General features: G+C 37.9%; 1 protein-coding gene across 2 annotated transcripts in view; it reads left to right on the plus strand.

The window, feature by feature from the left end:
* Gpc5 (glypican 5) overlaps positions 1–13373 on the plus strand; it is a 1110053-nt gene extending 1096680 nt beyond the window's left edge. For both annotated transcript variants that reach the window (XM_075949575.1, XM_075949572.1), the window contains one exon: positions 12435–13373. In XM_075949575.1, the coding sequence (XP_075805690.1) occupies positions 12435–12589 (155 nt within the window). In that variant the 3' untranslated portion in view covers positions 12590–13373. The remainder of the gene's footprint in view (positions 1–12434) is intronic.
* The last annotated feature ends 1023 nt before the right edge of the window (positions 13374–14396 follow it).

Consider the following 14396-nt stretch of genomic DNA (forward strand, 5'->3'; position numbering starts at 1 on the left):
AAACTGAATGATGAGAGAAAGAAGGCAGAGTCAGTGAGACACCATGTAGCTTCTGGAACAGACAGACTCTGAAACTTTGCACAGCCACGTGGCGATACACAGATTAATAGAAATGGGCTAAATTAAGATATAAGAGTTAGCCAGAAATATACATAAGCTATTGGCCAAAGAATATTGCAATTAATACAGTTTCTGTTTGTTTATTTTGAGTCAGGTTAGCCAGGAACAAATGAGCAGCCTCCCTCTGCCAACAGATTTCTTTTATGTTCACAGACGAGATTAGCTTTAGAAAATACAGTTCTTCTTTAGCTTTGATTTTTTAATTTACTGTGAAGTCACCAAAATTCTGTATTTTTGATGTAGGTGGGTCATCTGTCTATTTATTACTTTCATTGGTTAATAAAGAAACTGCCTTGGCTTTTTGATAGGGCAGAATTTAGATAGGTGGAGTAGACAGAACAGAATGCTGGGAGATGTTATCTCTATCTACCTAAGTGTGTTTATTTACTCAATAGATAAAACCTATGAATGTGGAATTTGAACAAGATACATTAAAGATCATCTCTTCATAAGTGTCAGATGATTAGAATAAAAATACAACCTATTTTATTGTTGATGAGGCCTCGTATTTCATCTAAGAATTGTCATCAACTTACAAGCAGAGCTTTAAAATGTAGTAGATTGCCCCAAGTAGTCATGATATACTGACTACAATCTGGGGAGTGTCTTCACTAGGGACAGATATGATAAGTAACTCTAACTGTCAACTAAAAACCTCCTAGAATCACCTGAGGGGAGAGTATTAATGAATGATTATCTGGATAAGAATGACCTGTGTGCATGCTGGAGGGGAATTGTCTTGGTGTATCCACAGTCCACTGTGGATAACACCATTCCCTATGCAGGGTATGTCGGACAGTATACATGGAGAAGAGGCTTAGCACAAATAAATAACCACGTATTCGTTTTTCTGTATTTTCTTTATAAATGATAATATTATTCCTTGAAAGTTTCATATTTACTAATTATATTTCATATATACTAATTATATACTGATTGTATCCATCTACCACTACCTCCCTTCTAAGTCTGACAGCATCTCAACATTATATCTCTCCTATCTGAATATCCTCTTTTTATTTATATTATTAATAAAACCCTGAATCCTGATGTTCATAGATGGAGACAAGGGCAACAAACTTATCAGTGATCATGTACTAAATGAAATAATTTTACTTTCCCCAGCAATTATACACTGCCAACACCTCCTTGGATAGGGGTGGTTTGCCAGATCTCCCTGCAGTCCAACATGGACTTTTGTCTTGCTTAATATTGCTCAGGTCTTGTGCAAGTAACCACGATGGCCATAAGCTGGCATTTGCAAGAGACTTGTCATGTTCATGAGTTGGTACTTTATAGCTCTTCGTACCACCCATCAGTGCCTACATTCTTTCTGTCCCCTCTTCTGTGACTCTACCTGAATCTTGGGTGTTGGGAGGTTGATACAGGTGTTTCACCCATCACTGAATACTTTACCAGTCCTGAATCTCTGCGATAACCACTCCCCACTAGAAAAAGTTTTTCTAAACATAGATGAAAGTGGTGTAAAATGTATTACTACAAGAATAACTACTTAGAATCCAGTTTGACAGCATAACCACTTAGCAAGATAATAATAAGTTCTAACTTAGGAAAGACAACCTTCTATATTCTGCTTTTGATGAGGCTTACAGCTCCAGATATAAAATCCCTCTCATGGAACACGATTCATATCTAATTGGAAGTGGTTGGTTTTAACCCCATAACCTTCATGCCACTAAGCAATGGACCCAACTTGCCAGGCATGTTGGTGTTTCAGCATTTAGAGTCAGTCCTGTGTAAGACCATTGGTAAATTCTTTCTAATTGTAGCTGCAAAGCACATTCTGCCACTTTATGAGCTAGCCATCTGGGAAAGTTTCTTTACCAGTTTGGGTGCTTTACCCAAGGAGAGTTGTATGTTGCATAATTTTATTCCAACTTGACAAAAGTTAAAGTCATCTGAGTAAAGGTAACCACAATAAGAAACTGCATCCCTAAGATTAGGTTGACTTGTAACACATTTTCTTGATTAGTGACTGATGGGGGAGGACCCAACCCAATATGGGCTGGTGTTCTTGAATTCTATACAAAAGCAGACTGATCAACTTGTGGGTAGCAAGCCAGTAAGCAGCACTCTTCCATGGGCTTTACATTAAATTCTGCCTCTAGATTCTTATCCTGTTTGAGTTTCTGCCCTGGCTTCTTTCAGTGATGTCAAAATATAAGCCAACCAAACAATTTGTTCCTCAACTTACTTTTTGTTTATGATATTGCATTATACCAATAGTAACTCCAACTTAGACAAGTGCTGTCTTAAATAATAGGGTAATATATCTGGCTATTTAGTTTAGTGTTCAATTAATAGAATAACACTACTCTATGTTATCTGGGGTGCTTTGGGGTCTCTTTGATCAGCAACTTTTAAGAAGGTATATTGCCCTTGGAAAACAAATTATTAAGTAATAGATAATGTCTTCTGGAAGCAGAATTATCCATCCATGTGGAGTACTTCTGGACAAATTCCTTTTTAATATATTACATCTTTAATTAGCTTACTAGCTGGTTGATTTTTACAAGGATTCTCTATGTATCTTTGATTTTGCATAACCCATTCCATTGTACCCTCTCATCTCTACAATCCCACTGTCTTCACTGAAACATTTATCCTTCAGTACTTACCCCTCTCCATTCATGTCTCCTGTGTGCTACTAAACCCTCAATTATTTTTTCCCCCTTGGGATAGAAGATCACAGGACTCCATTCATCTTTCTCATGTACCCTGTTTTGATTGTACTATGTCATTGGTATCAAGTATCTGCAACCATTACTTCCTCACTGTAATAGGCTGTAATGTGAAGTAAAAAAATAATAATTTCTCTTTTAAGTTGCTTTTTGAGGCTGTATTTTATTAAAAAAAAAAATAAGTTAAACCAGAACAGGCAAATCCAAAAGTAGACGAGACATCGCAAAGTTTGGTATAAAGGATTCTGCTAAGAAATGTTAGTAATCAGGGCATCTTATCCTCCTCCACGAGGAGTGAGCAAGGTAGGGTAAGAAAATGTCAAGAGAATGACTAAAATCATGGCCAGAAGGAAGTGACATTTTCTTCCCCTCCTCACTCCTCACAGCGATTCCAGCGACCAATTCATATGTGACTTTGCTGCTCTTCATCTGTTTAAGGAATCAGCTAATGAGTGGGTTTTGATAAAAGCCCACACTAACTATGCATGTGCTCATTTTGAGAGCAGTGAACAATCACTAGGCGGGAATTATTACCTCTGCACCGGATGATTTCTCATCATGTAATGTTCACTGTTATCTTTTTCAATGCTTCAGTCCATTTGATCCTTTATTGCTGTAATGACATCGACTATCTTTGGGAAATGGTTTCCGCCCAAAGTACATTTTTTCAAGCCTCTAATCCTCTCTATATCATTATATTTTTGTGTGTATCTACATTTTTAAAAACCTGATGTACATTCATTATTTTTATGATGTTCATTTCATTTGGAGATCACTGAATTATTTCTATGCGACTTTAATATCTGATTTTGTGTTTTCAGTTTATCGGGCTCTTTTTGCTTATTCTGTCTTAATTTTCATTAGTTCTTTCTATATTTCCATTAGGTTGCATTAACCCTCTATTTTTAAATATGTGTATAATGTATGCATTCTATATTAATTCCTTAAGTGCTTAGCTTTGAATTTTTAATGTTCATTAAAACATAAAGCTGGACACAACTTAAAAGTTTATTAAGATTTCTTCTTTTTATACCATACTGATACATTAGCATATTTGTATTTTATGTGTGTGTATCAGGGGGTCACACACATTGTTGACATACATGCGGAGGCTAAATAAAAATAGGAGACAATCTCTTCTGTTACTCCATTACACATTCCCTTGAGACAAGTCTCACAGAACCTGGAGCCTGCCATTGTTCACATAGGCCAGCTGGCCCCTGGGACACAGGGCTCCTCCTGTCTGCCCCTCCACACCCTGGCAGGAGGCACATAGCCTCACACGGTGGTTTTCATGTTGGTGCCGTGGATCTGAACTTAGGTCCTTGAACTTGCAGAGCAAGTGCACCTATCTACCGCGTCACCTCTCTAGCCCTGAGTTAGATACCCCAACAATTTTCAGGCACCCTGATTACAACTGTTACTATAGCCCTCATTTATTAATTGTTATAGCTCAACAATCATTTAAACACAGTGGCTTTCATGTTTGTCATTTAGTTTGGTCAGTGCAGTAGTTTGAATCAGAATGGCCCCCATAAACTCACATATTTAAAGGCTTCTTCCCTAATTGACAGAACTGTTTTGGGAAGGATTAGGAGGTGTGGGTGTGGCCGTGTTAAAGGAGTTTTGTCACTGGTGAGTGGGCTTTGATTAAGACCCAGTCTCTCTCTCTCTCTCCCTCTCTCCCTCTTTCCCTCTCTTTCCCCCCCTCTCTCTCCCCACTCCCTCCCTCCAACCTTTCTCTCTCCCCCTACAACTTGCAGACAAAATGTAAGCACTCAGGAGTTGTTGCATTGCCATGACTGCCTGCCTGCTGTCATCCTTCCTACTGCGGTGGTCATGGACTCACCCTCTGACATTGTAAACAAGGCCTCATTAAATGCTTTCTTATATTGGTTTTCTTGATCATGGTGTCTCTTCTCACAGATGGAAAATTAATAGAGACAGTCAGTAATATAATCTTCACCCAATTCTCTCTTGTTGTTTCTTGTGTTAAGCATATTCTTTAGTAATTAATTAAGAATCAAGTGGGAAGTGACAAAAACACTGACACTTTTTTCAAAACATCCTTCTACCTTTTATTTAGTTTAAATTATCATAGAAACCAGTGATGACATTTCTCTGCTTTGGGGTTTAGAATGAATTAATCTGCTTATTTTACCATCCATTGTTACTTTTTAAACTTAATGTTTTATTCTTCTGACAGTAATCAGGGTTTTTTCTGTTCACATTAAAAAATTAGCTTTGGTAACACAGAAAGCCACTATACTCTGCTTAGGTAGTGAATTTTTGCTATTTTAATTTATAATATTGTTTTAAGTCAATATTGTCACAAAGGTAAATAAGGTATAACAAATATTTTTCTAATTGTATTAACTGGTAGTATCAACCTTTATTTCTTAAAACAATTTTCAGCATCATTAGTAAGAATAAATTCCTACAACTCAATTCAGTATATAAGTGAAGATTATAATATAGCTAATAAATATACTTTGGTGTTTTATTAATAACCAGCTATACAAAAATGACTTCCATAAGATTCTACTAGAAAAATCATTCCAGAAGAAATTCACAATAAAGCTATTTATAAAAGAAATACCACAATGAAACTGTTTAAATTACATAGCTTCCACATCAGATGTATATATGTGTAGTTTTTGATAAGATCCTCAATCAGCACTAAGGCACACTTAAAGAGCTAGAAGGATGATTACTACAGAATGAAAGGTACCAGGAACAGAAAACCTCTCTGCGTGTTTGAATGATAGGTATCCTCCAGAGTCTCACATATATGAACACTTGTTTCCCAGGGGGTGATGATCTTTTTGGAGGTTATGAAAGCTTTAGGCGATAGAATGTTGCTGGTGGAGGTTTATCACGGAGGCTGGACTTTGAGGGTTCAAAGCCTCACTCCACTTTCAGTTTGTTCTCTCTGTTCTGCTTGTGTTGGAAGATGTGGTCTCTCTCCTTCCAACAAGGCTGCCTGTTGTCATATCTACTGTGCAACTATGAACTTTCCATCCAGAACTCTGAACTATAATTACTCTTCCTTACGTAGATATTGGTCGTGGTATTTGTGACAGCAACAAAAAAGTAACGAATGTAAAATAAAAATAACACTCTTTCTAAGGTCTATCCTGAAGCAAGTTACACTTACTTTTAAATAAGGGAACACTTGAACTAGGACAGTTTCATTAACTAGACTTTTTGCATACCAAGTAGGAAGCCCCTAAGTTGTATATCAGTTAGGCATGTTCAAGGGCTACAGGATCAGTAGACACCTCTGTATTCAACTATATTGTTATACTCTTATCATGGCCTCTATAGGAATGCCTATGGCACTCTTGGGGGTGATTCGACATTGTGCTAAATACAGCTGGTGTCATAGTTGGGGTTTCTATTGCTCTGAAGAGACATCACGACCACGGCAACTCTTATAAAGGAAAATATTTAATTGAAGAGGCAGCTTACAATTTCAGAGGTTTAGTCCATTATCACCATGGTCGGGAGCATGGCCACATACAAGCAGATATGGAGGTGGAGAAGGAGCTGAGAATCCGACATTTTGATCGTCAGACAACAGGAAGTAAAACAAAACACTAGGCAGTATTTTCAGCACATATGAGTTTGCAAAGCCTGCCTTCACTGTTAAATACTCCATCTAATCCAACAATGGCATGCCTCACTTCTTTTGGGCTTTGGGGGGCCATTTTCTTTGAAACCACCACACCTGGATTTTAAACAATTCACCTGCCATGTCACTAAGGAAGAGGTTCTGCTCAAGTTACTTCCACAGGAAGATCAGGTTGGAAATCCTTAGCAACTTTGTCAATTTTTCTCACAATGTATGTATATGTATAAACATATAGTATCCATGGCTTCTTCATTCATATTTACTTCTCATTTTTATTTCACATTCTCAGTTGATTCAATACACTCTTAGCCTTTATAATAAAAGAAACAAGCTTAAGGAAGCATATTTTTATAATTTTCTTCCTTGAATTATAGTTCTCAATGTATTAATTCACAAAATTACTACTAGGAGCATACTATGTCAATACAAAAATTAATGATGGAATTACTACTTTCAAAGGAATATGGTAATATTTGATTGAGACAAAAAGATATTCCTAGCAATATATAAACTCTACCAAAATCTATTTTAATAGTTTTTATTTTTTATTGATTTTTATTGAGCTCTGCATTTTTCTCTGCTCCCTTCCTTGCCTCTCCCCTCCCTCCTTCAACCCTCCCCCAAGGTCTCCAGGGAGACTTACTCAGGAGATCTTGTCTTTTTCTACTTCCCATGTTTTTAATAAGTCGATCTACCTCATATTTTAACATGATTTCATATTAATGGCCACATAATGGCTAATAATTTTCACTAACATATACATTTTGTGAATAATTGTGTGCATATTTTCTTAATTATTCTCATAGACCAGGTTGAAAAATGAAGTTATTTTGTCTGTATAAATGTACATTTAAACAGTATTAATAAATTTTGGTAATTTTTTCAAAAGTCTCCCTGCCAATATATTCTGTTGTCTATGAATGGATCAAAATATAATTGACATCTCTCTATATAAAAAATTATATTTATTTGTTTAAGGACAATTTATTAGTCTTAATTCAAATTTTTTCTTGTAATTACCCTTGGTTTTCTTTTACCATTATCCTATAAGAACATGTGTAGATTTTTGTATGGAATTCAAGAATTCTATGTTAAAGCCCTATTCACTCATTGAAGTATGTGGTATGTATTATCTCTAGTCCACAGTGTCCCTAGCTCTTATAATACTTATTTATATCATACATAAATTCATTCTTTTGTAGAGCTAAAGTCATGAATATTTTCTTTATAAATCCTGCTTTAACAATCTATAGGACTCTTCCCCAGTTATAAACAAAGTACAAATGTATGCTTTTTTACCTTTTAATTGTTACACTTTAATTTCTGGTCCTGTACAATGTTGTGATAAACTCTCTTTTCTCACCAAAAGAGCTCTCATCCCAAAGATTTTTAAATTCTGTCCTCTTGAAGAACAGCTGAAGTTACTTACTCACCCATGCTCAGGCCAAACCAGAACTTGCCTGTAAAGGCAATGCTATGAGTGTGTGTTCTCCTGAGCATGGTGCTAGACTTGACGAGTGGATCGTACTGATCTTCACTCGTGGCCAAGAGACCTTGAGTAAATAACAATTCCTACATCTGTTCCTAATCTTCAGAAGGGAAGGAAATAATTAAGTTAAATGTGTTCTGGTGTGGGAAGGGGTTCATTATTCAATTACCATTACAGCAATATTCATTCAAGCCACACTGTACAACAGACAAGGTGCCATGATTTTATGACGATCCTTTTTAGAAAGAAATTACCTTGATGCTGTGATCATCTTAGTGTTGAGTGCAAATAATGTTCTGTAGTTCTGCTTTCAACATTTCATTTTTCCTTTACCTTTCAACAATTTGGAAAAGGTTCCTGGTGTTCAAGTTTTGTTCTTTTTGTTTTAGATCCACCAAACTGTAGTGTCGCTGTGAGTGTCCACTATGCATGGAGACTATGGCACAGTCTCTAATAGATGGAGACGAGATTTGGGGAATAAGTAAACTAATTGGCAATATTGACAATTCAAGTCCCTGCTGTTTTCCTTCTTTCAAAGAACCTATCCTTAGGCACAGTGTTCATGGCTTAGTGAAACTGGAGAATTTTATGGCATGTAAATAGATGAAAGGGAGGTGTATACAGGAAAGCCTTAGTCCTCTTTGCCTCGCTGAAAAAGTGTCCCTGTTCATGATAAAGATGATCTGGAATCCTCCCCAAATCCTCAGGTCCCTGATCTACCTTCACCTGCCACATGTCCCTCACCTCTGAATATTTCATGTTGCTTAACTAACATAGAAAATTGGCACATGTTATCAGTCATTCCAAATGTCAAGGGAGATGACAACAAACTTGTCTCTTTTCTGTTCTCGACAAAATTGTTGTTGTCTTTGTAAAGTCCAGAGAGTCTGTAGCATGGGACATCTGAACACATCCCAGGTCCACATGGGAATGTCAAAATCTTCCATCACTGCTTTGAGCCCCTCTGCTTCATCTACAAAAACCGCTAAACATTGCCTAACCTATGGGACTACTGGAGTCAGTATTTTGAACTGCCTTAGAAATTGTACTGCAACTGTCACGAAGTGAACTGACACGCTTGAGCATCTCCTCTGGGGTGTCCATCTTTGCAAATTTAGTCCATCATTTGTACAGCCTCCACAGTGCCACCTGTAAAAACAGTGCCCGTGTTTTAAGACTGTGTTGAATTTTTCCAAAACACAACTCTTTATCATTCCCCAAGTAGACTGACAGCCATTAGAGGAAGAAATATGTATAGACCAGTTCCTTTGTGTACTGCTATTATGTACAGAAGATTGTTCAAATCCTACTTTGTTTTTATTTAATCTATTAATAAAATATATTCCAGAACAAAATTTTCTTTAATGAGTCTTTGGTTAAATTTGGCATACTTTCCGAACTTACTTAAATTTAAGAAAACAACCATTGTATCAAACAATTTTACTTTAGCTTTTCAGCATGATTTTATTTCTCTACAGATGACAACACCAGGCTGTGACTAGAATCGTAACTATAGCTGTAGGTAGCATCCTCACTTTTATTCAAAGGCCACAAACCTTAAGATTCTTACATTAATTAGTAATACACATACCTCTGATATTAAACCAGGATATTGGGTTGAAAGCAGTACAGCCCTCCTGATCTTGCCGACTTGGAGACCGAATGCCACTCGGCTTGCAGGTGTGTGTACATGGTAGTATTCTCAGAACCTAGATCAGTGCCTGGCTCCTGAAGAAAGGAATGAAACACCAGCCTGGAAGACCTAAGATGGAAAAGCAATTCGTGAATCCAGTCCAAACACCAATTCACATTGCTTAAAAACAGAGAAGCCTGTAAATCTTCGATATACGTAGTTATCTTGGAGAGGGGGCATTTGTTCAAATTGCTTGGAGTCCTCTTAGCTCCTTATTAAACTCTAGCTCAGCAAGAGGCTTAAAACCATGACTAAAATATTCACATTCGACTCCTGCCCCTATAAAAAATGAATCGCTAGTTTATTCATCTTGCCTAATAACACAGAAGGGCAAAACAAGTACCCAAACAATGAATAATAATGCCAGGACTCAGGCTGCAAAATCAATACAGCAGGTCAGCAGAGCTTGCTTTGTCTTAATGCTCGCATCCCTGAATGCAGTGGAGCTCACCTTCTGAATTATATATGGGTATTGACCTAATTACATAAATATTGACTTTTTCTTATATGAGGCCCTTTTCCTAGTCTCAGTGTAATTATGGTGCCAATATTTGTGCCTGTAGTAACACTGAGTTGAAATCTTTTCATTGTGACTGATAGCAGCATGTCCTGACATAACTCAGAGTCGCATAGCCTTAGAACACTGGAGACAATAGATAATGAGCGATAGACTAGCAGCTCTCTGGGTGTATCACACTAACACCTACCACCTGAAGGAAATGATTGGTGTATTGTAAATCACTGAAAGACCATTCTCTCCCAGCCTGTTAAATCCATAATGCACGGGAATAGTAATTAAAAAGCAGGATCAGGCCAGGCGGTCATGGCGCACGCCTTTAATCCCAGCACTCGGGAGGCAGAGGCAGGCGGATCTCTGTGAGTTCGAGGCCAGCCTGGTCTACAAGAGCTAGTGCCAGGACAGGCTCCAAAACCACAGAGAAACCCTATCTTGAAAAACTAAAAAAAAAAAAAAAGCAGGATCACTTCACCTATCTTTTATTTCTTTTATATTTAAATCAAGTGCTTCAGCTGGGTGGTGGTGGCACACCCCTTTCATCTCAGTAACTGGGAAGCAGAGGCAGGCAAATCTCTGTGAGTTCGAGGCCAGTTTGCTCTACAGAGCGAGTCCCAGGGAAGCTAGGACTGTTACACAGAGAAATCCTGGCTCAGAAAACCAATGAATAAACAAACCAATAATAAACGAAAGTCAAAAAATGAATAAATGAATCAAGTGCTTCATCTTTATGCTCAACTGCCAGTGTTCTTCTTGATGAGTTCTCTTATAAGGGGGCAGATATCTATATTGCTACCTTCCTACCTCTCTGTGCACAAAAAGGCTGCACAACTCATTGATTGGGGGATAGTATCACAATAGTGTCCCTATCCCCAGTCTCATACATGAAATCGGAGCAGTCACATTCACAAAAGCAGAATGGAGGATGCTGCTTCCCGGGGACTTCGAGGCCTCCAGTTGGGGAAGAAGAGATGGTGATCGGACAGGGTTTCAGAGAGGAAGTTGTGACATTCAGGCAGGATGAACAAATTGTTTAGACACGGTACAAAACAATAAGTATTTCTCATAATATTTCTTCAAAATATTGTACATTTTGAAGTCGCTAGGTAAATGTTAAAGTCACAATACAAAATGAGTTATTTATTCCACATTGTGTTATATCATGACATCACATTGTATTGCATAAATGTGATTAAATAAAAAAATTAATGGAACAATAAAAATAAATAAGCAAAAAAGTCCTATGATTACTTTATTCTGATAGAAGGCAATATTTAGAAACTCAACTTTAAGCAGTCTTATTTAATTGTTTCCTCTCACCTCGTTGATTTCTCATGAGAAAACTTGCTAGTTCTATAGTTGGTAGAATAAGAAAAAACGTAATGGAATATCTCAGGATATTATAGCTCACTAAATTTCTTTGCTTTTTTACCACTTGATGACATTAGAAATATATCACCAGAGATTTATTTATTTATTTATTTTTTCCATTCAAAACTTTTCACTTCCTCCCCTCCACCTTCCCGCTCCCCCACTCATCCTCCTCTCTCCCCCTCCCTCCTTAAGAGAGGGCAGGGAACCCGGCCCTGTGGCAAGTCCAAGGCCCTCCCCCCCCCTACATCCAGGCCTAGGAAGCTTTGCATCCAAATAGACTAGGGTCTCAAAAAGCCAGTGCATGCAGTAGAAACAAGTCCCAGTGCCTTTATCAATGGCTTCTCAGTCAGCCCCCATTGTCAGCCACATTCAGAGAGTCCAGTTTGATCACATGCTCATTCAGTCCCGGTCCAGCTGGTTTTGGTGAGCTCCCATTAGAACAGGCACAGTCTCCGTGCGTGGACCAACCCCTCGCAGTCCAGACTTCCTTGCTCATCTTCTCCCTCCTTCTGCTCTTCAACTGGATCTTTGGGGCTCAGTCCGTTGCTCTGATGAGGGTCTCTGTCTCTATCTCCATCTGTCGACGGACGAAGATTCCCTCCGGAAGGACGGGTCTTCTGGTCAGGATCCGGGCCACTTGCTGCCTGAGATTTATTTAAAAAAAAAAAAAAAACTTTGCTTCGCTTTTAGAGCATTTCTGAGAATACCCATATAAAGATGTCACTGCCCCATGAGGACTAGGGCAGAACTAAGTAGTTATGAAGCACACAGCTCAGTATCTGGGTGAACACAGAGAAGACGAGAAAATCAAGAAGTCGGTGACATGGTTCTATCGATTATTAGAACGATTCTGGCTTTCATGTTGAGGTAGCCCCGCATCACTCTGTGTTTTCTTATGTATCCTCCAGGGATGCCGGACAGCATGAACTTCAGTGATGTCAAGCAAGTCCACCGAGCAGACCATGGAAGTACTCTGGATATAACTGGTGCGGGATGTGCATCGGGCACTGAGTCCATGGTACTCACACTAATGGGGATGCTGGTGATTTATGGACTTTGGTAATGGAACTCTTCTGTCTGGACATACCATACGGGAGTCCTGTTTTATCCTGTATCTCCTTATGCTTGGAATAGAAGATTTCTTTAAAAGGAATGATTGAATTTGGAAAAAGTGTGTCATGCTAACTTCTTAGAAGCCAACTTGAATGTCCACAGAGTACCTAGAAACCAAGATTCTGACAGACGGTTTCAAATTCCTGGCATCTAACTTAAACCTTCTTAAATTCTAACATTAAGTCTAAAACTGTGAAAAGCTCAGAAGTGACTTTGAATAAGAAGGATTTGGTATATCTTTAATTCTATTCTTCTCAATTTCAAACCCTTTCCTTTTAAAATTGAGAATGTCATCATTTGAAGAGGATGTTTGCCAGGCTCAGAAAACAACTAGTATTTCTTAAAGCACCGGGAATAGAAATAACATTAAGTCAAAACACACAATGGCGAGTATTATGCATGCGTTTTTAAGTGAGTCTTACATTTTTGCAAGTTACAGGAAAAAGTTACTAAAAGTCTGTGTGTTATAAAGTAGATTAGCAGGGTGATTTCACAAAAGTTTACTGAAGAGCTTGACAATGTTTGCCACTCTAGCTTCGCCAGTGAGCTTAGTAATTTAGGGGTACCTATTCATTGTAGCATCATGGCCCTGTCCCCTCCTTTCTCTTTACCTAAAAGATCTAGTTATGTCTGAAACCACACTTGTAAACTCCAATAAAGCTGTTGATTATTTGATGAGAAATTTTAAAGACTATTATGGTCATCTTTCCTAATAAAAGTTTATTCCTAACTTATTTATTTTGAAAATGTTATTTGCTAGTTTTTTTAAGCACACAGTTGGCTATCCTTGCATAAGGTCTGATGAATATTTTGCTGTGGGTAATAAGACAGAACATGCAGCGTGCAAGTGTTTAGCTCTCTTCCTGTGTGGTCGGCAGGAAAGTTGCTAATCCACCATCCCAAATTTCTCAGCTGTGGTAAGCTGCAGAAACTGATAGGAGTCTTCTAAAGCTGCACTTAAGGAGGGAGAGTTTAGTCAATTTTTATTAAGAAGTATCACACCTAGATACGGCCAGGAAATCTAATGAATACGAAGCAAAGGAAAAGAAAAAGCAAATGCTGAACTTCTTAAGCAAATAATTCAGAAGGATTTAAAATGACCTGTGACAAGGTTCGTAAAGGACTCATTTTAGCAGCCAACATGACAGAGGCAGAACTGATTTCCCCAATCAGGAAGTGGTATGTGATCAAACCTTATCTCTCTAAGGTTCCCAATCAGGTGTTTGGAGAGTTGTCAGTTTCAATTACAATATTTTAAACTGCTCAAATAGATTTTATTGTCTGTTCAAGCATGTCTTAATCCTGGAACCAGTAATTCACCTGCTGATCCTCTGTGTAATTTTCTTAGGCTGCTACTCCAGGCAGAGATATAGGTAGCTCTTGACCCTTCAGCTATACTCAGACAAGCACACTTCACAAACTACAAACTTAAAATTTTTTTCTGGTTACTATCTCAGGAAAAAAAAATAATATTCAGTCACTCATGCAATCTTGCCCCTGTCAAGGTTAGTTTCCTATAGAAAAATGCCTCGGTCCCTAAATTAGGGGAAATTCATTTTATAGTCTGAAAAGCACAGCTCAAGAGATTAAAATGTATGTTGACAAAATTAGTTGATTCAAGATAATTTGGGGGCATTGCTAAAAATGGATAAGAGCAGAGAACTAACAGAATCAATAGAATGAATGAGTGCATTTTGCAGACTACATTTTATGTTCTCAAGTGTGTGATGTCTCCCTCCAACTATGCACTTCGGATA

The sequence above is a fragment of the Microtus pennsylvanicus genome, chromosome 15 (assembly GCF_037038515.1).
Source record: "Microtus pennsylvanicus isolate mMicPen1 chromosome 15, mMicPen1.hap1, whole genome shotgun sequence".
NCBI lineage: Eukaryota > Metazoa > Chordata > Mammalia > Rodentia > Cricetidae > Microtus > Microtus pennsylvanicus.